Below are 18,074 nucleotides of genomic sequence, written 5' to 3' on the forward strand. Positions count from 1 at the left end.
AAAGTGGGTTCACGCAAGCCGTTTTAAAATAATCAGGGACACAACCAGTAGATAGGGAGCTGTTGAAAACAGAGATCAAATGGGGCCCAACAGAATCTATTACTTTCAGTAAAAATTTTGTAGGTATTACATCAAGTGGGCTGGAGGACACTCTCATTTGTGATACTTTTTTTAAAAGCTCAGACAAGTCGATGGGATAAAACTGGTTAAAACTCTCTTGTTGCTGGTGAGGAACCTCTGAGTAAGAGGCAGTGGGGGTAATAGAGGCTCTGATTGACACCACTCTGAAAGAATGCGCAAAACTTTGAAACACTTTGTTCATTAAAGATGCGAGAACACACGGAACTTGGTGAGGCGGCATGAGTAACTGGCGAATCACAGCTAAAAACAATACATCTGTGGTCAGATATGGTCATGTCCACTAATTCCACAGAGGAAATGCTGACACCCAGGGTAAAAACCAAGTCCAGTGTATGACCACGGTTATGTGTTTGCCCTTTGACATGTTGTTTGAAGTTAAAAGAAGTGGCCATATTTAAAAAGTTAGTTGCATTAACATTGTTGGGGTCATCAACATGAATATTAAAATCGCCACAAACAATTCTGTCATAATTTAAAACCAGAGTAGATAAAAATTCAGGAAGTTCTGATAAAAATCCTCCAGGCGGTTTTGGGGGGCAATAAATTATAACAAATATGATCGGTTGCAGCCCTCCAACTTTAAGAGTGAAAACTTCAAAGGAGTTAAATTCATCACAGCGTACTTGATGACATTTACATTTCACTAGCCCACCACCACGACCACTGACCCTCGGTTGACTAAAACAATCATACTGAGGCGGACACAGTTCAGCTAGCTGGCTATAGTCATTCATCTGCATCCAGGATTCAGTTAAAAACATAAAATCTAGATTTGCAGACAAGATAAAATCATTTAAGATAAAAGTATTACTTGAAAGTGATCTCACATTGAAGAGAGCCATTTTAAATGAGTTTGTTCTGGGTGCTGGAGTTGGTGCAGTTGTCCTAATCCTTAAGAGATTACTATTATTTCTGTGTGGGATGTGCACATTTCGGTTTACTGGTCTATGCGTGATGATGACAGGAATAGAAGTCTGTGGAACAGCGCTGGGAGCAGACAGCTTTACATGCCAGCAGGTGGAGACAGTTGTTTGTGGCAGTGAGCCAGAGATCTGTTCAGTGAGCGGTGGTGCGTCCAGATGTGCTGCATGAATGATTAGTCATTCACGTAAATCATGTGTGGACCGCACCACATGCTGTATGTGCGCAGCTAACATTTCTGAGCCCCGTTTGTTTGGGTGAAGTCCGTCTGTCTTAAAGAGACATTCTTTGCCAGAAAATATTAAAATTATCCACATAAAACACACGGTGAGCCCTGCAGGCGGACTGGAGCCAGTCGTGGAGGCCAAGGAGTCTACTAAAGCGGCCAGCACCGCAACCAACTGTGGGAATGGGACCAGAGATAAAAACGGACTTTCCACACTGCTTTAAAAAGTTAAAAAGACAAAGTCAGCTCAGACTGCCGAAGAGCTGTGTCATTTGTTCCGACATGGACTATCACTCTTGTGATGGAGGACGGGAGCGACGGCATCAGGTCCTGGAGTTTTTTTTAAATGTCAGCCGTGGTGGCACCGGGGAAGCAGTGAGTGGTAGCGTTAAAGAAACGGAGGTTTCTGGTTATGGAGTCACCAATTATTAGTGTGGTTGGGGAGAAAAGGGGACGAGGAGATGCTGGTTGTGGGGTTCCAGAGCAGGACTGAGCAGAATCTGCTTCAACACTGCGTGCGGACTGAGGATGGAGTGTGTGAGCTGCCGAGTGTTGTGTTGGAGTAGCAGTAACAGACCTGAGAGAAGAACTACCCGACGGTGCAGGGTAGAGACGGCCTCCGGAGCGTCTGAGCACAGCCTCCTTCAGGATCCTACGTCGGGAAGCGGAGGTTTTTGACCGGGATGACGGCCGCCGATCAGGCCCGGCGGCAGACCGGCGGCCCAGTGCAGGAGATGTAGCCGGTGAAGGAGATGCAACAGTGTCGGCAGGCACAGTGCGCCGAAAGAGATCCGTATCAGGGAGACTCGAAGCCACAGGTGCATCAGCTGGATGGACCGGAGTGTCGTTAGACAAGGCCGCATAGCGGTTGGAGAGGCCGATGTGCGGAGGAGAGGCAGCCCCATCCGAGCCTCTCTTGCAGCCACGGACCACCACTTCAGCCCAGGTTGACTGATGCTTTGGAGTCAAGCAGGATGAAAGCCTGGGAAGGCTAGAGGGGTCCCAAAACACGGTGTCCTGGATGTTAGCGGTTGCGCTAAGAGAAACAATCTTGGCTTGTACTGAAGCCACATCCATAAAGCCAGTCAGCAGGGAATCTTTCTCTTTGAGTTCCTCTGAAAGTCGTCGGATGTCTTCCATAAGGTCAGCAATTTTCTTGTTCGCTTTCTTAAGGAGTGTGCAGTCCTCATGGGGCAGAGTTATTTCGGCTAGCATAGTCACCGGAGCTTTGTTGCGATCAGTAGCGTTGATCGCGTTTTTACGGTCATCTAGCTTAAAATCCATGTCGGATGGCTAAAATCCTTAACCCACGTAAAACTTAAGTTAAATAAAAAGGATATAAAAAATGTAACGAAAAAGAGTGGATTAAAACTGGATAAGAGTTAGGTTTAAGACGGAGCTTCCGACAAGTGGCTACAGACGCCAACGCATGCGCAGAGTGCAGATTACGTCAGCAATTACGTCAGAGATCTTGTGACAAGATGATGTCATAATTGTCGAATTGGTTGTAAGTGTTCTAACAGGAGAAAAACTATAGACTCCAGTACAAGACTCCTCTGTATTAAGGGACGGAGGCTTCGTCAGATTACGCTGGATGTAAAGTGTGGAAGAAAGCAAGACAAGCGATCAAAAGCCATAGAAAAGTGGATAGCCACACACTGCATGCTGATTTTATTTTATTATTAGGGAAGATGTCGGTCTTAGAAACGTTCTTAAAATCACAACGTAGTTGCTTGGCCCCGCGGGGTCGCTCTTTGCTCCGGTGATCAGACAGGAAGACAGTTTACACGCGCCGCGAGTCAACGGGTTCTCCATGGCAATTTGTTTGGCCAAGGTTTGGTAAAATGTGTCAAACAAACATTGCTACTAATTCATGCATTCTATGAGAGATAATGGACCCTTGACTTGACTCTCCTAAGCCTGCAGAGGAGGGCTTGAGGCAGTCTTTTGTGAATACATGCATGATGCCGGTATAATTTCCATTTGTTTGTCTCTCGTTTCTCCTTTTAGGGACAGTGGAGATATAACACAAAGAATATAAATGTCAGCTCGAGGTTAAAGGATTGGTTGATTGCATCTTAGGGCACAGCTGTAATTCTTCAGAAAAAAGCGCTGATGACCAATTCCCTTTCAGACATGTTGACTCACAGGGAAATTAACAAAGAAGCCAAGAGGAAAAATTGCCAAATGTCAGTGTATATAATTAGAATCAAATTTCCACAAATTATATTGTGTAGGTACCGGATGTATGTATATTGTGTTTAAAACTGTTGTTGGAATGTCATTTGGTGATCTGTATCCCATAAATCAATTTGTACAATAAATAAAATATACAGTATCATCAAGCAACCCTCTGCAAGAGGACAGTTCATGGTATCATTTGTAATGCATTGGATTTACATTACCTCTGCTTACTAGCTGGAAGGCAGCTAAGTCACACAGCTTTGTCCCACCCTTGCCTGTCAAATTATTTCCACTCGTTGGTAACTGTATGGTAACAATGAAAACTGAAGAAACATGTTGTGGGATGCTAATCAGTCCTTCCTGGATTTTGCAATCGCAAATATTTACACAAAATCAACATATCCCCATGTATTCAGTATTCAATTTCTAGGGCTGCCCCCGACTAAGGATTTACATAGTAGAATCAGAATTGTCAAGTCTTGCCTATAGTTGACTGATAGTCGAATCACATGTGTTTGTGTGGCGGTGATTGCGGGGGGTGGGTGGTGTTACACACAGTAGCTCCACTTTGATCTTGAGAAGCTGCAGAGCTGCAGTCTCTATTTATTAGTCAGTGTAACTCACACTGTACATTTCCAGCTAAACTGAGGATTATTGTTAACCATTTCTCTCTGCTCGCCTGCTGTTCACCGGTCTTGTGCCGAGTTTTGTGTGCGGCTGACAATGACATGCACGTTGCGGGTCCTCGTGGGTCTATGCCAAGTAGCCTACCATTTAAAAACGATATAGGCCTAATATTGTTTGTGTGGTTCATCAATGGTGATAGATGATCCGAATGTCTCGCAAGATGCCTCACAACACCAATGAAGCTGGGGCTCCGTCTCTTCAGCCACCACACACACACACACACACACACACACACACACACACACACACACACACACACACACACACACACACAAAAGCCACGCCCACACATGTGCATTGACCCCTTACAATTTTGGATTTATTCATACACTTCAAAAACATTTATTAAAAGCTTCTTTCTTTTCACACTTTTATATACAGCATTAGCCTATATGTTAAAATTAATATTGTAATAGGCTGTATATTAACTTATTGTGAAAAAACTGGTAGTTCTATGTAAAATCAGACATTGAGCACCCCCATAGAGCCAAAATGGCATGGTCCTCGTTCCATAACGCTGTTGTGAAGCTTCGTTTGTGAGATTGGCGAATCAGGCTCCGCCCATCGAATCTTCGACTATTCAGGGTTAGCCCAATCAATTTCATTGCAATTTTTTTGAAAAGCTGCTGCGAAATTAGGCATTTTAGTCCGCAACAATCACAAAAAAGGCTGTGAAATTCTGGAGGGACTGATGCTAGAGTTAGATGTCAGAAGAAGAACTCAGATCTTTTGCATAAATTACCAATACATTCATGTAAAAAAAACACCATTACAAGTAAAGTTTCTGAATACAAAATATTACTAACATAAAAGTACAGAGGTATCATTAGAAAAATGTACGAAAACTATTAAAGTAAAAATACTCTTTGGCAGAAAAACAACACACACACTATGCATATCAGAGTTCAACTACAAAGTGACTGCATTGCTTAGTTATAAGTTATTGTTTGCAGTGAGCTATCCCCATCGTTTAATCTATACTAAATGTCAAACACAGTGGTGCAAATTGAATATAATGTTATGGATTGTTCAACAAGATCACATTGAGTTCAAGGTCAACATCTAATAATTTCTTTACCAGAAATGATGGTGTCCTTAGAACGCATTCTGAACATTAATCATGTCTTGACTAATGAGATAAAATCCATTTTATGTATAGGACATCCTGCATTTTGGAATACTGTATTGTTCACATTCTGCAAAATGAAGATGATACATGAATCAGAGGCAAAAAAGCATCTGAAGTGATATGACTAAGCCACCCATGGGCACATGACATCATTAAGGATTTATGCTGGGCTATATATCACATTACCATAGGAAGTCTACTTGTTCAAAGCACGGAAGCATGGTGATATGTCAAATCGTATTCCTCTTTCGCTTTCTCCTTTGTCATACTTAATCTCGTGTAATCCACTTAGTGTCATATCTGAATAACATGACAGGATTCCGACGCTTCTTGTCATGTAACACCTTTACAGAAGCTATCCCAGCTCTTAGCGGGAATGCTGACGTCGTTTTTGTCTCAGAGCTAAGCTTATTTTCATGGCAATTTGTTTGGGCAAGGTTTGGTAAAATGTGTCAAACAAACATTTCCACCAATTCATGCATTCTGTGAGAGATAATGGACCCTTGACTTGACTCCCCAAAGCACTGCAGGGCCAGGCTGGGGACACTCTTTGCTGAATACTTGCTTGATAGCGGTATAATTGCCATTTGTTTATCTCTTGTTTCTCCTTTTAGGGACAGTGGAAATGTAACACAAAGAATATAAATGTCAGCTTGAGGTTAAAGGATTGGTTGGTTACATTCTAGGCTGCATTCTTCAGAAATAAAGGGCTGATGAGCATTCCTCATACATGGTGACTGAGTCACAGGGAAATTAACTAAGAAGCCAAGAGGAAAAAATCCCAAATATCTGTGTACATTATTAAAATCAAAGTTTCACAATTCATTTATGTATGTAATAATAATAATAATAATAATTTAATGATTTTTTTGTTTGTTTGTATTGTATTTTGCTGATATAAAACTGTTGTTCGAATGTCATTTGGTGATCTGTAAGACAATGTACACAATAAAATATACAGTATCGTCTAGCAACCCACTGCAAGAGGACAGTTCATGGTATCATTTGTAACTGATTTACATTACCTCTGCTTACTAGCATGAGCAATTTACTGAAAGTATAGTTAAAGTATTAATTTGGCAGAAAAATAGCTAATGTGAGTGATCATTTTTAGCTTATTCCTTGTGCAGACTACACAACTTTCAGCGTGGGCCGATGGCCATGCCGTTCACACTACACAACTTGCCATCTTGTGACGGGAGTCTTGAAGTCGCTGTGGCGTTCACACTACATGACTGATCAGTGACAGGGGGTCACTCACTACATGAGCTGACAAGGACTCTGTCACCCGATGCGTGTCTCCAACCCATGTTTTGTCAAGAAATCACACATGAAATGTGAAGCGGGAAATGACGCGAACCTACACATGAAACACCTGTTGTTTGTTATTATAAAAATAGCAATTACTATAAAGACAAAAAACATTAGTGAAAGGATGGATTAGCACACGCAGGTAGCAGGGCTTGTCTGTGCTACAGAGAGAGCTGGAGGGGAGTAAAATGTGTTTTGCCAGTTGCTTGTTCTCAATGGCTGGATATGGATGTTGAGTCGGCTGACTCTTCCAGATATTTGGCATGCTAGATATCTGGCAGACGTTGGCGATGTGTCAGAAATGTGTCGGGGAGCCGTTTTGATGCGTCCTTGAGTAGATCAGACATACTGATTGGCGACTGCCGATCGACCGCTGATTAGTTGTGGCAGCCCGCCATATTATCAACGCTGACCGCCACATATTGATTTTCGATTTTGTTTTGTTTTTTACTATTTAAAATGGGTAAAATCGTATTTGATTACCGAGCTGCACACAGCGCATATATTCGCTTAGCACCGTGTGTGAATTGAATGCAGAGAATCATTAACACTGCTGCACAAATCAGTCCAACACAACGCTGTCAATGTTGGAGACCCACCTTCAAAAGTTATTAGCAGGTAGCCTAGCTAATAAGGACAACTATGTTAACATTGGCATAAATAACGTACTTTTTCACTGGCTGGTTAAAAGGAGTGAGAAGTCAGTGATATAACAGAGCAAAAAATTCTAAATCACCACAAACATGCACAAAAAAATATTAGGCTGATTGGTCCAGCCTCGCAGAGGGAGTTTTCCATTCACTTGGACTTACTGGTTGTGGCATGTGGCAGTATCGATCAGATTACCATGCTTTTCATTTCATCAGGTTAAGACCACCCTTAAAACTGCTCTCAGTAACTGCTATTGAGGGGAAACATTTTTGACAGAGAGAGAGAGAGAGAGAGAGAGAGAGAGAGAGAGAGAGAGAGAGAGAGAGAGAGAGAGAGAGACGAAGTGGTGAGAAGATTCATAGGATTACTTGAAAAGCAAGATTTAAGATTTACTCTTTGTGATTAAGATGTTTAATGGAAATGTTAAAAATGTTTTTCATCCTTTCTAGTTAAATAATTAAGTTTTATCATTTTATTTGTGAATGCAACAATGTTCTCTGAATGTGCATGTCATCTGGGATTGTGCACATACTTTTATCACTGAAGTTGCATTTAAATCAAGTTGCAGCCATATAGTAAATAAGTTACTGTTACTGACTGTTCCCTATGTTTTAAAGAGAGGGTATTTGTTTTGGGTAAATTGTTAGGAAGGGATTTCAATTATATCAATGTCCTGTTGATGTGAGAAACATGTTTTTTAGATCTTTAAATTTACCCACTGACTGTCTTTGCTAATGTTTTCATAATATTATGGGTTATTCTTGTTCCATGTTCTATAACCACTCTGCCACTAAACACACCATATAGGATTTTCCTGCCTTGGCAATGGGCACCTCCTGTAGTTTCTGCTTGTGATGCTCTTGGTATCAAAAATCACTTCACTTTACTACTTCAAATACCTTAATTGCCTCCATAAACGGGTCCAACTACTACTGTTGACTGTGCTGGTAAGTGGGCTAAATCAGCAAACCAAACTACAACAATTGACTTCCCGTTGTTTTTCAGAACAATGGCATGCACCTGTCTCTTTCACGCCATGCAGTATCTTTGCCTCATCTATCTCCCTCTAAACCCATCCCTCCCGTAACCCCCCTGGCCACACAGTTTTAAAACATTTGAAAAGTGATAACTGTATCTTGTGACTGCCATATCTCTCTAAATGGCTCTTAACAATACAGGACTCAAAATAACATCAGTTGAATTAATTAATTAATCAGTTTAGTTTGCAGTTAAATACAGAACATATTTTAGCAGGTCAGAGTTAAATTTGAAGCCAAGCATTCCTTTAACATAAAGAAAAAAATTAATTTTTTATCCAATTTGATCTGATTTCATGCAGCCCACATTGACACTTGACTGATGACGGAGTCTACTGTGCTTTTTTACACCCTATACCACTAAAAATCTTTTTTGTACCATTGCACAGAGTTTTACCACTTCACATTTCTGTGTCTGAATTCTAATGGACTGACTTGACTGTACATTTTCTGTTCTGACATGCCCTATAATGTGTTAAGAGATTCAGATGTGTGTCCACTAGACATCTTTGATGGGTAGAAAAGCTCTGAGAGACATGAGAAACAAGTAACACAACAACATGAACAAGCCCCAGACAAAAACCCTCAGAGACTCTTACAAGTGCGGGGTAAAATATTGTAATAACAGTTAGGTTTTTTAGCGCTAACGTAAGCCAAAGTACCACAAGGGAATATATAAGTTACTAGGCAGAGTCAGTATCCACCCAATGTGATCATCATCATTGTCTCCCTGTACAAGTTCTTCCTCCATTTCTTTCATGGTAACAATGGTTATTAAATATCATCTCCTCTGGTGTGACCTGACAGTTAAAAGTAACACTGATGAACAGAGCGTCTCTCTCTGAAACACTGAGCTGATTTCAACTTCAAGTACTCAGAGATGAGCACAAAAACATTATGGATGATTGTGTGTAGATCAGTGAGGAAAGATCCTGGGTTGATCCAGTCCGTAGTTTGTTTGTGTTATGTACCAAATGTCTGCATTCCATGCCATTTAATATAGTCGGGAGTTTAAAATAAACAAAAGAAAAATCAAAGTGGATTACATTTGGGTACTGAATGCTTTATGAAGGCAATTTGCAGTGATTTGTACTCTTTCAGAGGCTTAGCTGCACAAATCCAAATGATGGAAATCTGTTATTGTGAGACAACACTTGAATATCTGCATTCTTTTCGTTTTGACATTTTTTTGGCTACGAGCTCACCTAAAAATAACTCCAAAAGGGATATACCTAAGTTGGATTAGTTGGAGTGTGATGTATCTTCTTAGCACTTCTGTGGCTACGTCTTCCAAAAGCAGATTTCCTCTGGGGCTAATAACTTTGTATAAAAACAGATGATTAATGTTGGCCTAAGGTTCGGATCATCACAAATAGACCCATTCCAACAGTGAGCCATCCACTTCCTGGTTAACTGTCCAGTAAAGTGCTTAATGCAGTGGCCTCCAGAATAATATTTACTGCTGCAGTCTGTCTCATGTCGCTGAGCCCTGAAGGCCAATTCAGTATTGGTTACATTCAACTCTGTATTGATTATGCATAATCACTGGAGGTATGTCTTTCCCCTTGACTCTGCTCATGTCAAAAGTAAGGTCACTGCCATAAATCCAAAGTAGAAAAAGCTAATGAACTGATGAAGGTAAAGTGAACAACCTAGCTTAATGTAGCTATCTACAGAGAAAGCTAGAAGACCACAGACACAATACATTTCTGAAATAGGAAATACTATGCTTGCTGTAGCTAATTAGTGAATTTACAGTTTAGTGGATTAAGTTGTTGCAGCATCTGTTGCAAAAAAATATAAACCATTTATTACTAATGAAAAATTCAGGTATAAAAAAAGTGTAAAGAGTGTAAAAGTAAAGAGAAAGGCTTAAGTAAAAGACTGCAATGTAGGGTAGTGAGGGATTCACAATATAAATGCAAGTACAAATCATATTGAAAACAACATGCATTTTCTACCTTTTGAACATACACACACACAAACACACCCACACACACCCATACACAAATTGCCTTAAACATCCAACATGCTATTATGTCTGTGCACAGTTTTTTCTCGTTTCTGTTTTTGTGTATTTTCACCATGTACTGTTGTGTCTATTATGTATGTCACCTGTTGCGTATTGCGTCATCTAATAAAAAAACAAAAACAAAACACATACAAAGACAATACACAATACAGCTTACAAAAACAATAATAGCAACCCCATCAAGCACAGTACACTGCGCACATGTAAAATAAAGACTTACTCATTAAGTAATTGTCCTCTAGATTGGAGAAAGAATTGAGGAGATAGGACCCTGTATTGATAATGCTGATATGGAAGTGTCCTTCAACACCACAGCTTCTCAAGAAAAACCTTCCAAGATGGAGTCAAGGTCAGAGGAAAAAATGATTCTGACATTAGAATAGTGATGGAACATAACGTCCTTTAGATGTCCAAGAATTGCTGGCACGTATATATTCTTACTGCAGTGGCAATAAAAAGGAACCATGATAACTTTAAAAGATTGGATATTCATCTTGTGTTTAAATTAACAAGTGCATGTCGGTGTGGGCAGCACTAATTTAATGGCCAGCTCGGCCTGAGGCAGATCTAAGGAAATAGAACGTTGATTATACATCTGTATTGAATGGTGTTAAATGGTAAAAACAATTATATATAGATATATTAGGGAAGGGGAGTATTGCAGAGTAGTCATGATCAGTATAGCTCTAGCAAGCCAAGGGATTAAAACTTTGTCAAACCATTTGTATTTAGACTTTAATTTAACTCAACTAAACTATTTCTATGTTATATCCCTTCCCAAAATCTATACATAATTAAGTACACTGCTTCTGTCCAACCCTCAGCTGCAATAAACATATCCAGTATCTCAAAGTAGCTGTGTGCCAACGGTGAATACAGGAACAGTAGCATAAGAGCACTGTCACTAATCTCTGTGCGTGTACGGTTATGATGGTCAAGGGAGTTTGTACTCTACTCCCATTGCTCCGTAAATTCCAGATTTTGTAAACATTTATTAATTAATGGGAATGGGATGAGACGTGGGAACGATTAAATGAGAAGACATGGATTGTATGGTGGTGTGCAATGTAGGTAATTTGGGATACCAGGGGATTTGGCTTAGCATTATATATATATATATATATATATATATATATATATTTGGACCAGGATATTGAAAGTTTAATTAAAAGGTATACTGCACTGCCTATAATATTGCTGTGGCAAATACAGTAAATTAAATATAAATTTAGGTGATAATTTCTCATTCATCTTGGGAAAAGGAATAATTGTCTCCATTGATAGCAGCCAGAATTGAGCAGTTGACTTGAAATATTGATAATTGCTGTGATACTTCTCATCCAAATGACAGAGACTACACTTTAAAATACGCAGAATAGATGATTTAATAAAAGATAGGCTATATAGAAGTTATGACTGTAAAAGGGAAGATGGAACTTTTCCTGAACATCAATTTCAAAAATGAGTGCACAGACATGGGAAATGTTTTGGTAAAATATATTTCCTTTCAACATTGCATTCATTTAATCATCCACATGGATACACTTGTATAAAGGGGCTCTTATCGTAGAGAGGGAACTTATTTTTGCTGTTGTGTCTTTCACACTGAAAAAAGTCTGGATTGGTGATGGGCCTTGGGAATTGTAAAACCCTAATGATGCCCACAATTTTAACTCTCAAACACAGAGAAAAAAACAGCTTTCTTCTTCTTTGTTTCTGTATGCTCTGTTTACTTCCTTTAATATGCCTCTCCCACTTCTTACCAATTTTGTTTTACAAATAAAGCTAAAAATTTAAAGGATCACAATTTGCGAATACAGATTGTCAGAAGTAATATTTTATATTTACAGGTGCAGTACCAGAGTATTTAGTCTGACTGTACTGTAGGATTAGAAAAAAAAAATACATGTGTAAAATGTGTGTAAATGGATAACTGTATGTGAAAGGTTGTAAATGAACACAGTGTGCAACGTTTTGTATACAGAGCTAAACAAGAAGGTATGACCAATACCAAACATTTGATCTTTAATTTGGGAGTAATAGGGAACATTTCCCTGACTATCGCAGGTTCATAGCATTATATTTTACAAATCCATTAGATGTATTTATGCCAGAGATATACCTAGCTTAATAATTAGTGCTTTCTTTTCACTGGTCAAGATGGTGTAATTGTAATGATGTATGATGTGATTAGTAGAGCTCCCAGGCTAAACTTGGCTCCTCAGTGAGGTGAACAGAGAACAATGATGGAGAAAATAGATATTGTATACTGTGAATACAAATGGAACAAAATCAACTGGAAACAAAGTTGACATGAAGAGGGACACTTTTTACTTTGATACTGCTGATCATGTCCAAACTCCAGGCTAATGGCTTAAGACAGCTCCTCCCTGACATCAGGGAGATGACTGCAGTGACATTGATTAGGATGTTCATTAGCCTAATAAATTGGAGGATTGTGATGGTGGCGTTTATGATGACTGTGTCTTTGAAAGCACGGCAAATGATGATGACAGCAATGACAGTGATATTGCCAAGTATATAGGATGGCCTTGAGTGTATTAGCTATTTAGATAGCAAGGAGCAGTAAAATACATGTTCACCCTAACAAAAAGATACAATTCTGCTCTGTACCTCCTTATAGCTTATGCTCTATATTTCCCAATATGTGGTATGAAATACCTATTCTTTGGACAAAGAAGAGACTAAGAACCATAGTTTGGATGTCAGAGGGAAGAATGCATTGGTATGTTCTGGAGTTATCAAGTATTCATATGTACATAGGAACTATACTGTGTGGAGGGATTATTGGGTCAGAATTAAAACTAAAAGTCTAAATCAAAAATGCATTTAGGATTGAGAAATTAGTATTTAGAATTGGGCATTTGAGCATTTGGACATTTAGGATTGGGCATTTGGGCATTTAGGTTTAGACATTTGGGATTTAGGATTGAGGAGCTTTTTTGGGATTACAACGTGATTTATCTTCACTGGAGCTTCTCAGCAGCTAGCTTCCGTGCACATCCGGTTCCAGTGTTGTTCGACTTCATATTTATATAAAAACCGGATAAAACTGGACATTACTTGGAGAAAAGAAAGCGAGGAGGTGGAACTACCTGGTGAGTTCAGAAAACTTGTGTCTGTAACTTTATTCCAGCTATCATTGTACTTTACTGTGACCAAGTTAGCATAGAATAGCCCTAATCGATCCAAACTCCGTTCAGAAAACAAACATTTTAGAAGTTGTTGTCCTGCTGTCTTGCTGACAGACCTGACAAAGCATGTTTAACAAATCTGCATCATGTTGTAGTTATTCCAGCATCAGTTTAATCTGTTTATTGCTATTTAATCACAGCAAAATGTTTACTTTGGGTTCATACAGCTGCAGTAATTGCGAGTTGTGTTTATCCACGTTATTGCATTAAAATCACCTTCTCGTGTTGTGTGTGAACACTTGCAGTGAATGTACTCACGTGAGGAAAATGTGGCGGGGAGAAAATTCGCGTTTGGTCTGAATGCCGCATTATTGCTAAAGAGCACACTGCAATGAAACCAAACAGAGAGAGTGAGCAGGGCTGGAGGGAAGCCTATACTTTTTAATGTGATATCTTCAACTTGATGAAAACGTTTCATTTCTGTGGCCTCACACAAAAAGTCACCAGTGAAAGGAGTGCTATTTGTCTGGGTATCATTGGATTATCCGTAATCCGTTTGTAATTCAAAATCATATATCTGTTGTTTGTTTCAAAACAAAATAATATATATATATATATATATATATATATATATATATATATATATATATATATATATATATACATACATACATACATATACACACACACACACACACATCATTAATATTATTATAATTTTATTATAATACAATTACAAGGTGTGGCTTACCATAAATCCTGATCTAAATATCTGAAAGTGACAACAGGCCTCTTTTGTGGTGCTGGAGGAAGGACTGGTGTTCTGCTTTGTCCTGCCAGTCCAGTCATCAGTCCTCAAACCCTACACCGGCTCAGAATGGTCTTTAGGAAAATTTGGGAGACTCAATTGCACTTTTATTTTAATTTAGACAGGTACAAACAATGCAGAGCACTGTCTGTCCCTAATGGTTCATCAGACAGAATTAAAACTAAGAAAGGCAGTAAAAGATCTGAAATCCTCAGAGCTAGAGGAGGTGCTTTTTGACTCACAATAAGTCTCACCAGGTTTCATACATAAGTAGGCCAACATAACTAATGGAAACAACAGGCCGCTTGAAATATATTTAATCTAATTAACTAACATAATACTATATATGACACTGGCGAATTAAATGTCATAAAATTGTAAAAATAGAAAAAATAATCCCCAGATTTGTTTTGGAAGAGTTTTGTTTTGACACAGAAGAGGTAACGGTAGATTGTGGAAGCTGAGAGAGTTTTTAACAGTGATAGTGACATTAAAAGAGTAGCAAGAAGGCAGGTGAAGTTCTCCACATCCTATGGCTTCAAACTCCTTTGGTAGCAGTGTTAGCCTACTCTTAAACACAAGTCAAAACCGTATTGCCAGTGGGCGCTGCAGCAGGGAGTACAGTGACCTCTGCTGGTTGAGCTTCCACTTAGCAAGGATAAATATTTGTTATGAAACAATAAATTAAATAATAATAATTAAAATATTAATTGCTCCTAAGCTTTATATCATGCTAGTTCACATTATCTTAATCTGAAGTTACAGGTCACCAAAATGGTGACATCCAGTTTTTGTTTAGTTTTTCTAAAAAACTTTATTTTAGTTTAGTTTTAATAAACTATAATCACCTTGCTAACATGGCCGATCTTTTATTTTGAATGTTTTACCTCTTACTTTCACTCCCAAAAAAGGAATAGATTTTTTGGAAGGCACCCTTATTTGCGACGCGAAGGGGGCAGGGCCGACTTTTAGTTTTTTTATTTTGACATTTAGTTTTAATTCTGACCCAATAATCAGATATACTGTGATAGACTTTTTTTTTTTGATGAAACACATGATAGTTAGTAGTTGCATGATAGTACTGCACATAACACCTGGTGAAATTCTCATCTGTATCAGTATTGCCATATTTGCATGAATCAAAACTGCATTTAAAAGTGCAAAGATCACATTCAATACTTCCTTTGTGAATCTACAGTATTGAAGTATAAAACACTCTAATGAGATGAACTCCTAGTTAATAGTGATTCAAGAAGCTCCTATAATTAGTTTGTGTAATTCTAAATATATGACAGCTTAGTTTATGTCAAACCACGCTGATTACTCATTTCCATCCCTTGGCCAAAAATACACTATAACTGCTGCTGTACGATCACAGCTGGAGATGTCTAATAGGACTTTATTGACGAAGCACCTCATCATCTCATGAAACGGAAATTTGTATGCATGTGCTGCTCTGCCAGTTACAGTATGATTAACCTGTTTAACCCTGCAGAGCTCCACTTTACTAAAGGGCAGGGACAGAACCATGTCTCTTACAGTATATCTGTAACTGACTCATGGACCAGCAAGTACTCCTTTCCAGGCTCCGTCTTGACCATAAAGTTAATTTTATTTGAAACATGCTTCACCCTCTAAGATAACTCTATTGGTTTACGGAGTGGAAACCATTTCCTCCAACCCCTACCATGACACTGATGTTAATATACCATGTTACAAGCCCAACAAACTGTGAACCACCATGCAACAGGTAAGCCAGAGGGAAGGGGCCAAGGGGATGTTACAACTTGTTAACATGAGCTTGCTGGCCCTGATTGACACTGAGGCAGGCTCTGTGGTACTCCAACACCTTGAAATTCTTATTCCACAAGATTCTCACTCTCAGGTTCGCTGTGAAATCAGAAGAAGGGGCATGGTGTTAGTAAAAACCCTGAGCATATAATCGCCACTCACATCCCTCTTAACAAGGCTATCAATACTGTGTAAAACAGATATTTTAAAGCCATTTTCACTCACCATTTTTTAAAGAACAGATTTATATTTTGATTTTGTTGCCACACATTTGCTGCTACAAAAACACAAATGGTCCCCTTGTGAACACAGTTGAGAAAATGCACCTGGTAAAGGGAAGAAAAATGTGCTAATGAGCAAATTAGATCATTATGCAATATACTCCATCTAAGTGGATTTTTTGTGGAACAAATGTAGTTTTTATCCAATTTCCCCACAATGCTGAATATTATTAAACACATAAGTTGCATTTTTTTAAATAAATGAAATAGTCTACTACGGTTGTGCACAAATAGCTGCACAGGGTGCATGCCTGCCAACACACAAGCTTGTGATAAACCATTGCACAGCCAATGAGCTAGTCTCTGCTAGGAATGGGGATAAAGCTCCATCTCCTTAGCATACAAACAACTGCTGTGTACCTCACTGTTGCCATATGCTTTACATAACAAACCAAATGCACAGGGCAGAAGCAATGCAACCCCCCTCCCCTTCCTTCATGAGAATAATAGAATACATCTGCCTAAAATGTCCTTGAGCTAAACAAAGTCTTAACGTTGTTGGATGCAAACGACAGATTTTGAGCATCAGTCAGATCCTCCCTCATCAGCAAACAGCTGGGTCAGACTAAAAGGGCACACATATCACTCACTCTCTCATCTGATGTCAAAGGAAGCAGCAGTGCTGTTTTAAGTGACAGTATGTTATGGGTCACTTTCCGTCCTACCGCACTGCAGAAGGGGATAGCAAGGAAGAAACCCTATCCAGACCCCTCGTGAAAACAGAGATAGTAAATTTATAAATCCTAATACAATGTGCCAAACCCCCTTTGAGGTGAAAAGAGTACAAAGCAGATCTGAGTAACACACCTATTCCTCCATATCACCTCTTGGTGATACGATGGACAGTGCCTATGAATCATGGATAGCCTGCACAACATACGCAATAATAGATGCCTGTCTCTCACAGCAGCCAAACACAGGTAGAGTAGGGATAGATAGTCTTTAATCCTTGTGGTTAAACAAGGGCTAGGTGGATCCTAGTAACAGTCAAGACACCCCATATTTCTCCACTACCTGCCCAAGACACCCCAAGCACTACAGTCAAGAGCCTTCTCCTGGTCCACAAAATACATGTAGACTGTCAGAAGTCATTATGTGAATAAAAGTGACTCAATAGGACTATTAAGTTCCCTGGGGGAACCAAGTCCAGAACAACAACCAGAGACTACAAGAAACCTGTATACTACAAACTAAACTGAAGCTTGTTGGCCACATTGTCATATGTTCATCTTATTTCTTTTACTTGGCTCTAGTCATTTGCCCTAATGTTTGCACTTACAAATGTAAAACCTATAAATATATATTTTATTACATCTCAAAACATAATGAATGAGAACATAAAGGAAAATAATGAGGGCTGGTGTTGCATGTTATGAACAGTGCTGATATACCTCAAGTAAAAATCAAACAATAATTTGGACCTATAGCTGTAGATTATATTTTCAGGTTTGGTTTTTTAGCAAAAATAAGAAAAACATGGAGACACACACAGATGAACTGTGTGCGTTTTTTACATTGATTTTGCATTCATATCTTGTATAAAATGGCGCGGCAGACGGTAGCCTCTGGATTCCCCTCCGAAATACTTTTTGTGTTTTTGTTCATTAACGCTGTTTTCTGCTGTCCCTCTCTAGTAAAATTTACCAGAGAAGAGATCTTAAAAATATTGGACTTTCAACTGCTCATACTATTCCACCGCTCCTTAGCGAACCCGGAACTT

The 18,074-nt window shown here is 39.1% G+C and overlaps 1 protein-coding gene across 3 annotated transcripts in view; it reads right to left on the reverse strand.

The window, feature by feature from the left end:
• Positions 1-18,074, reverse strand: part of ctnna2 (catenin (cadherin-associated protein), alpha 2) — a 370,589-nt gene that overhangs the window by 88,092 nt on the left and 264,423 nt on the right. The window contains exon 10 of one of the 3 annotated variants that reach the window (XM_046048453.1): positions 15,876-16,172. The exons of the other annotated variants lie outside the window; for them this stretch is intronic. Coding sequence (XP_045904409.1) covers positions 16,164-16,172 — 9 coding nt within the window. The 3' untranslated portion in view covers positions 15,876-16,163. Of the gene's footprint in view, positions 1-15,875; positions 16,173-18,074 lie in introns of those variants that run through there. 3 annotated transcript variants of the gene reach the window in all.

The sequence above is a fragment of the Micropterus dolomieu genome, linkage group LG04, assembly GCF_021292245.1.
Source record: "Micropterus dolomieu isolate WLL.071019.BEF.003 ecotype Adirondacks linkage group LG04, ASM2129224v1, whole genome shotgun sequence".
Lineage (NCBI taxonomy): Eukaryota > Metazoa > Chordata > Actinopteri > Centrarchiformes > Centrarchidae > Micropterus > Micropterus dolomieu.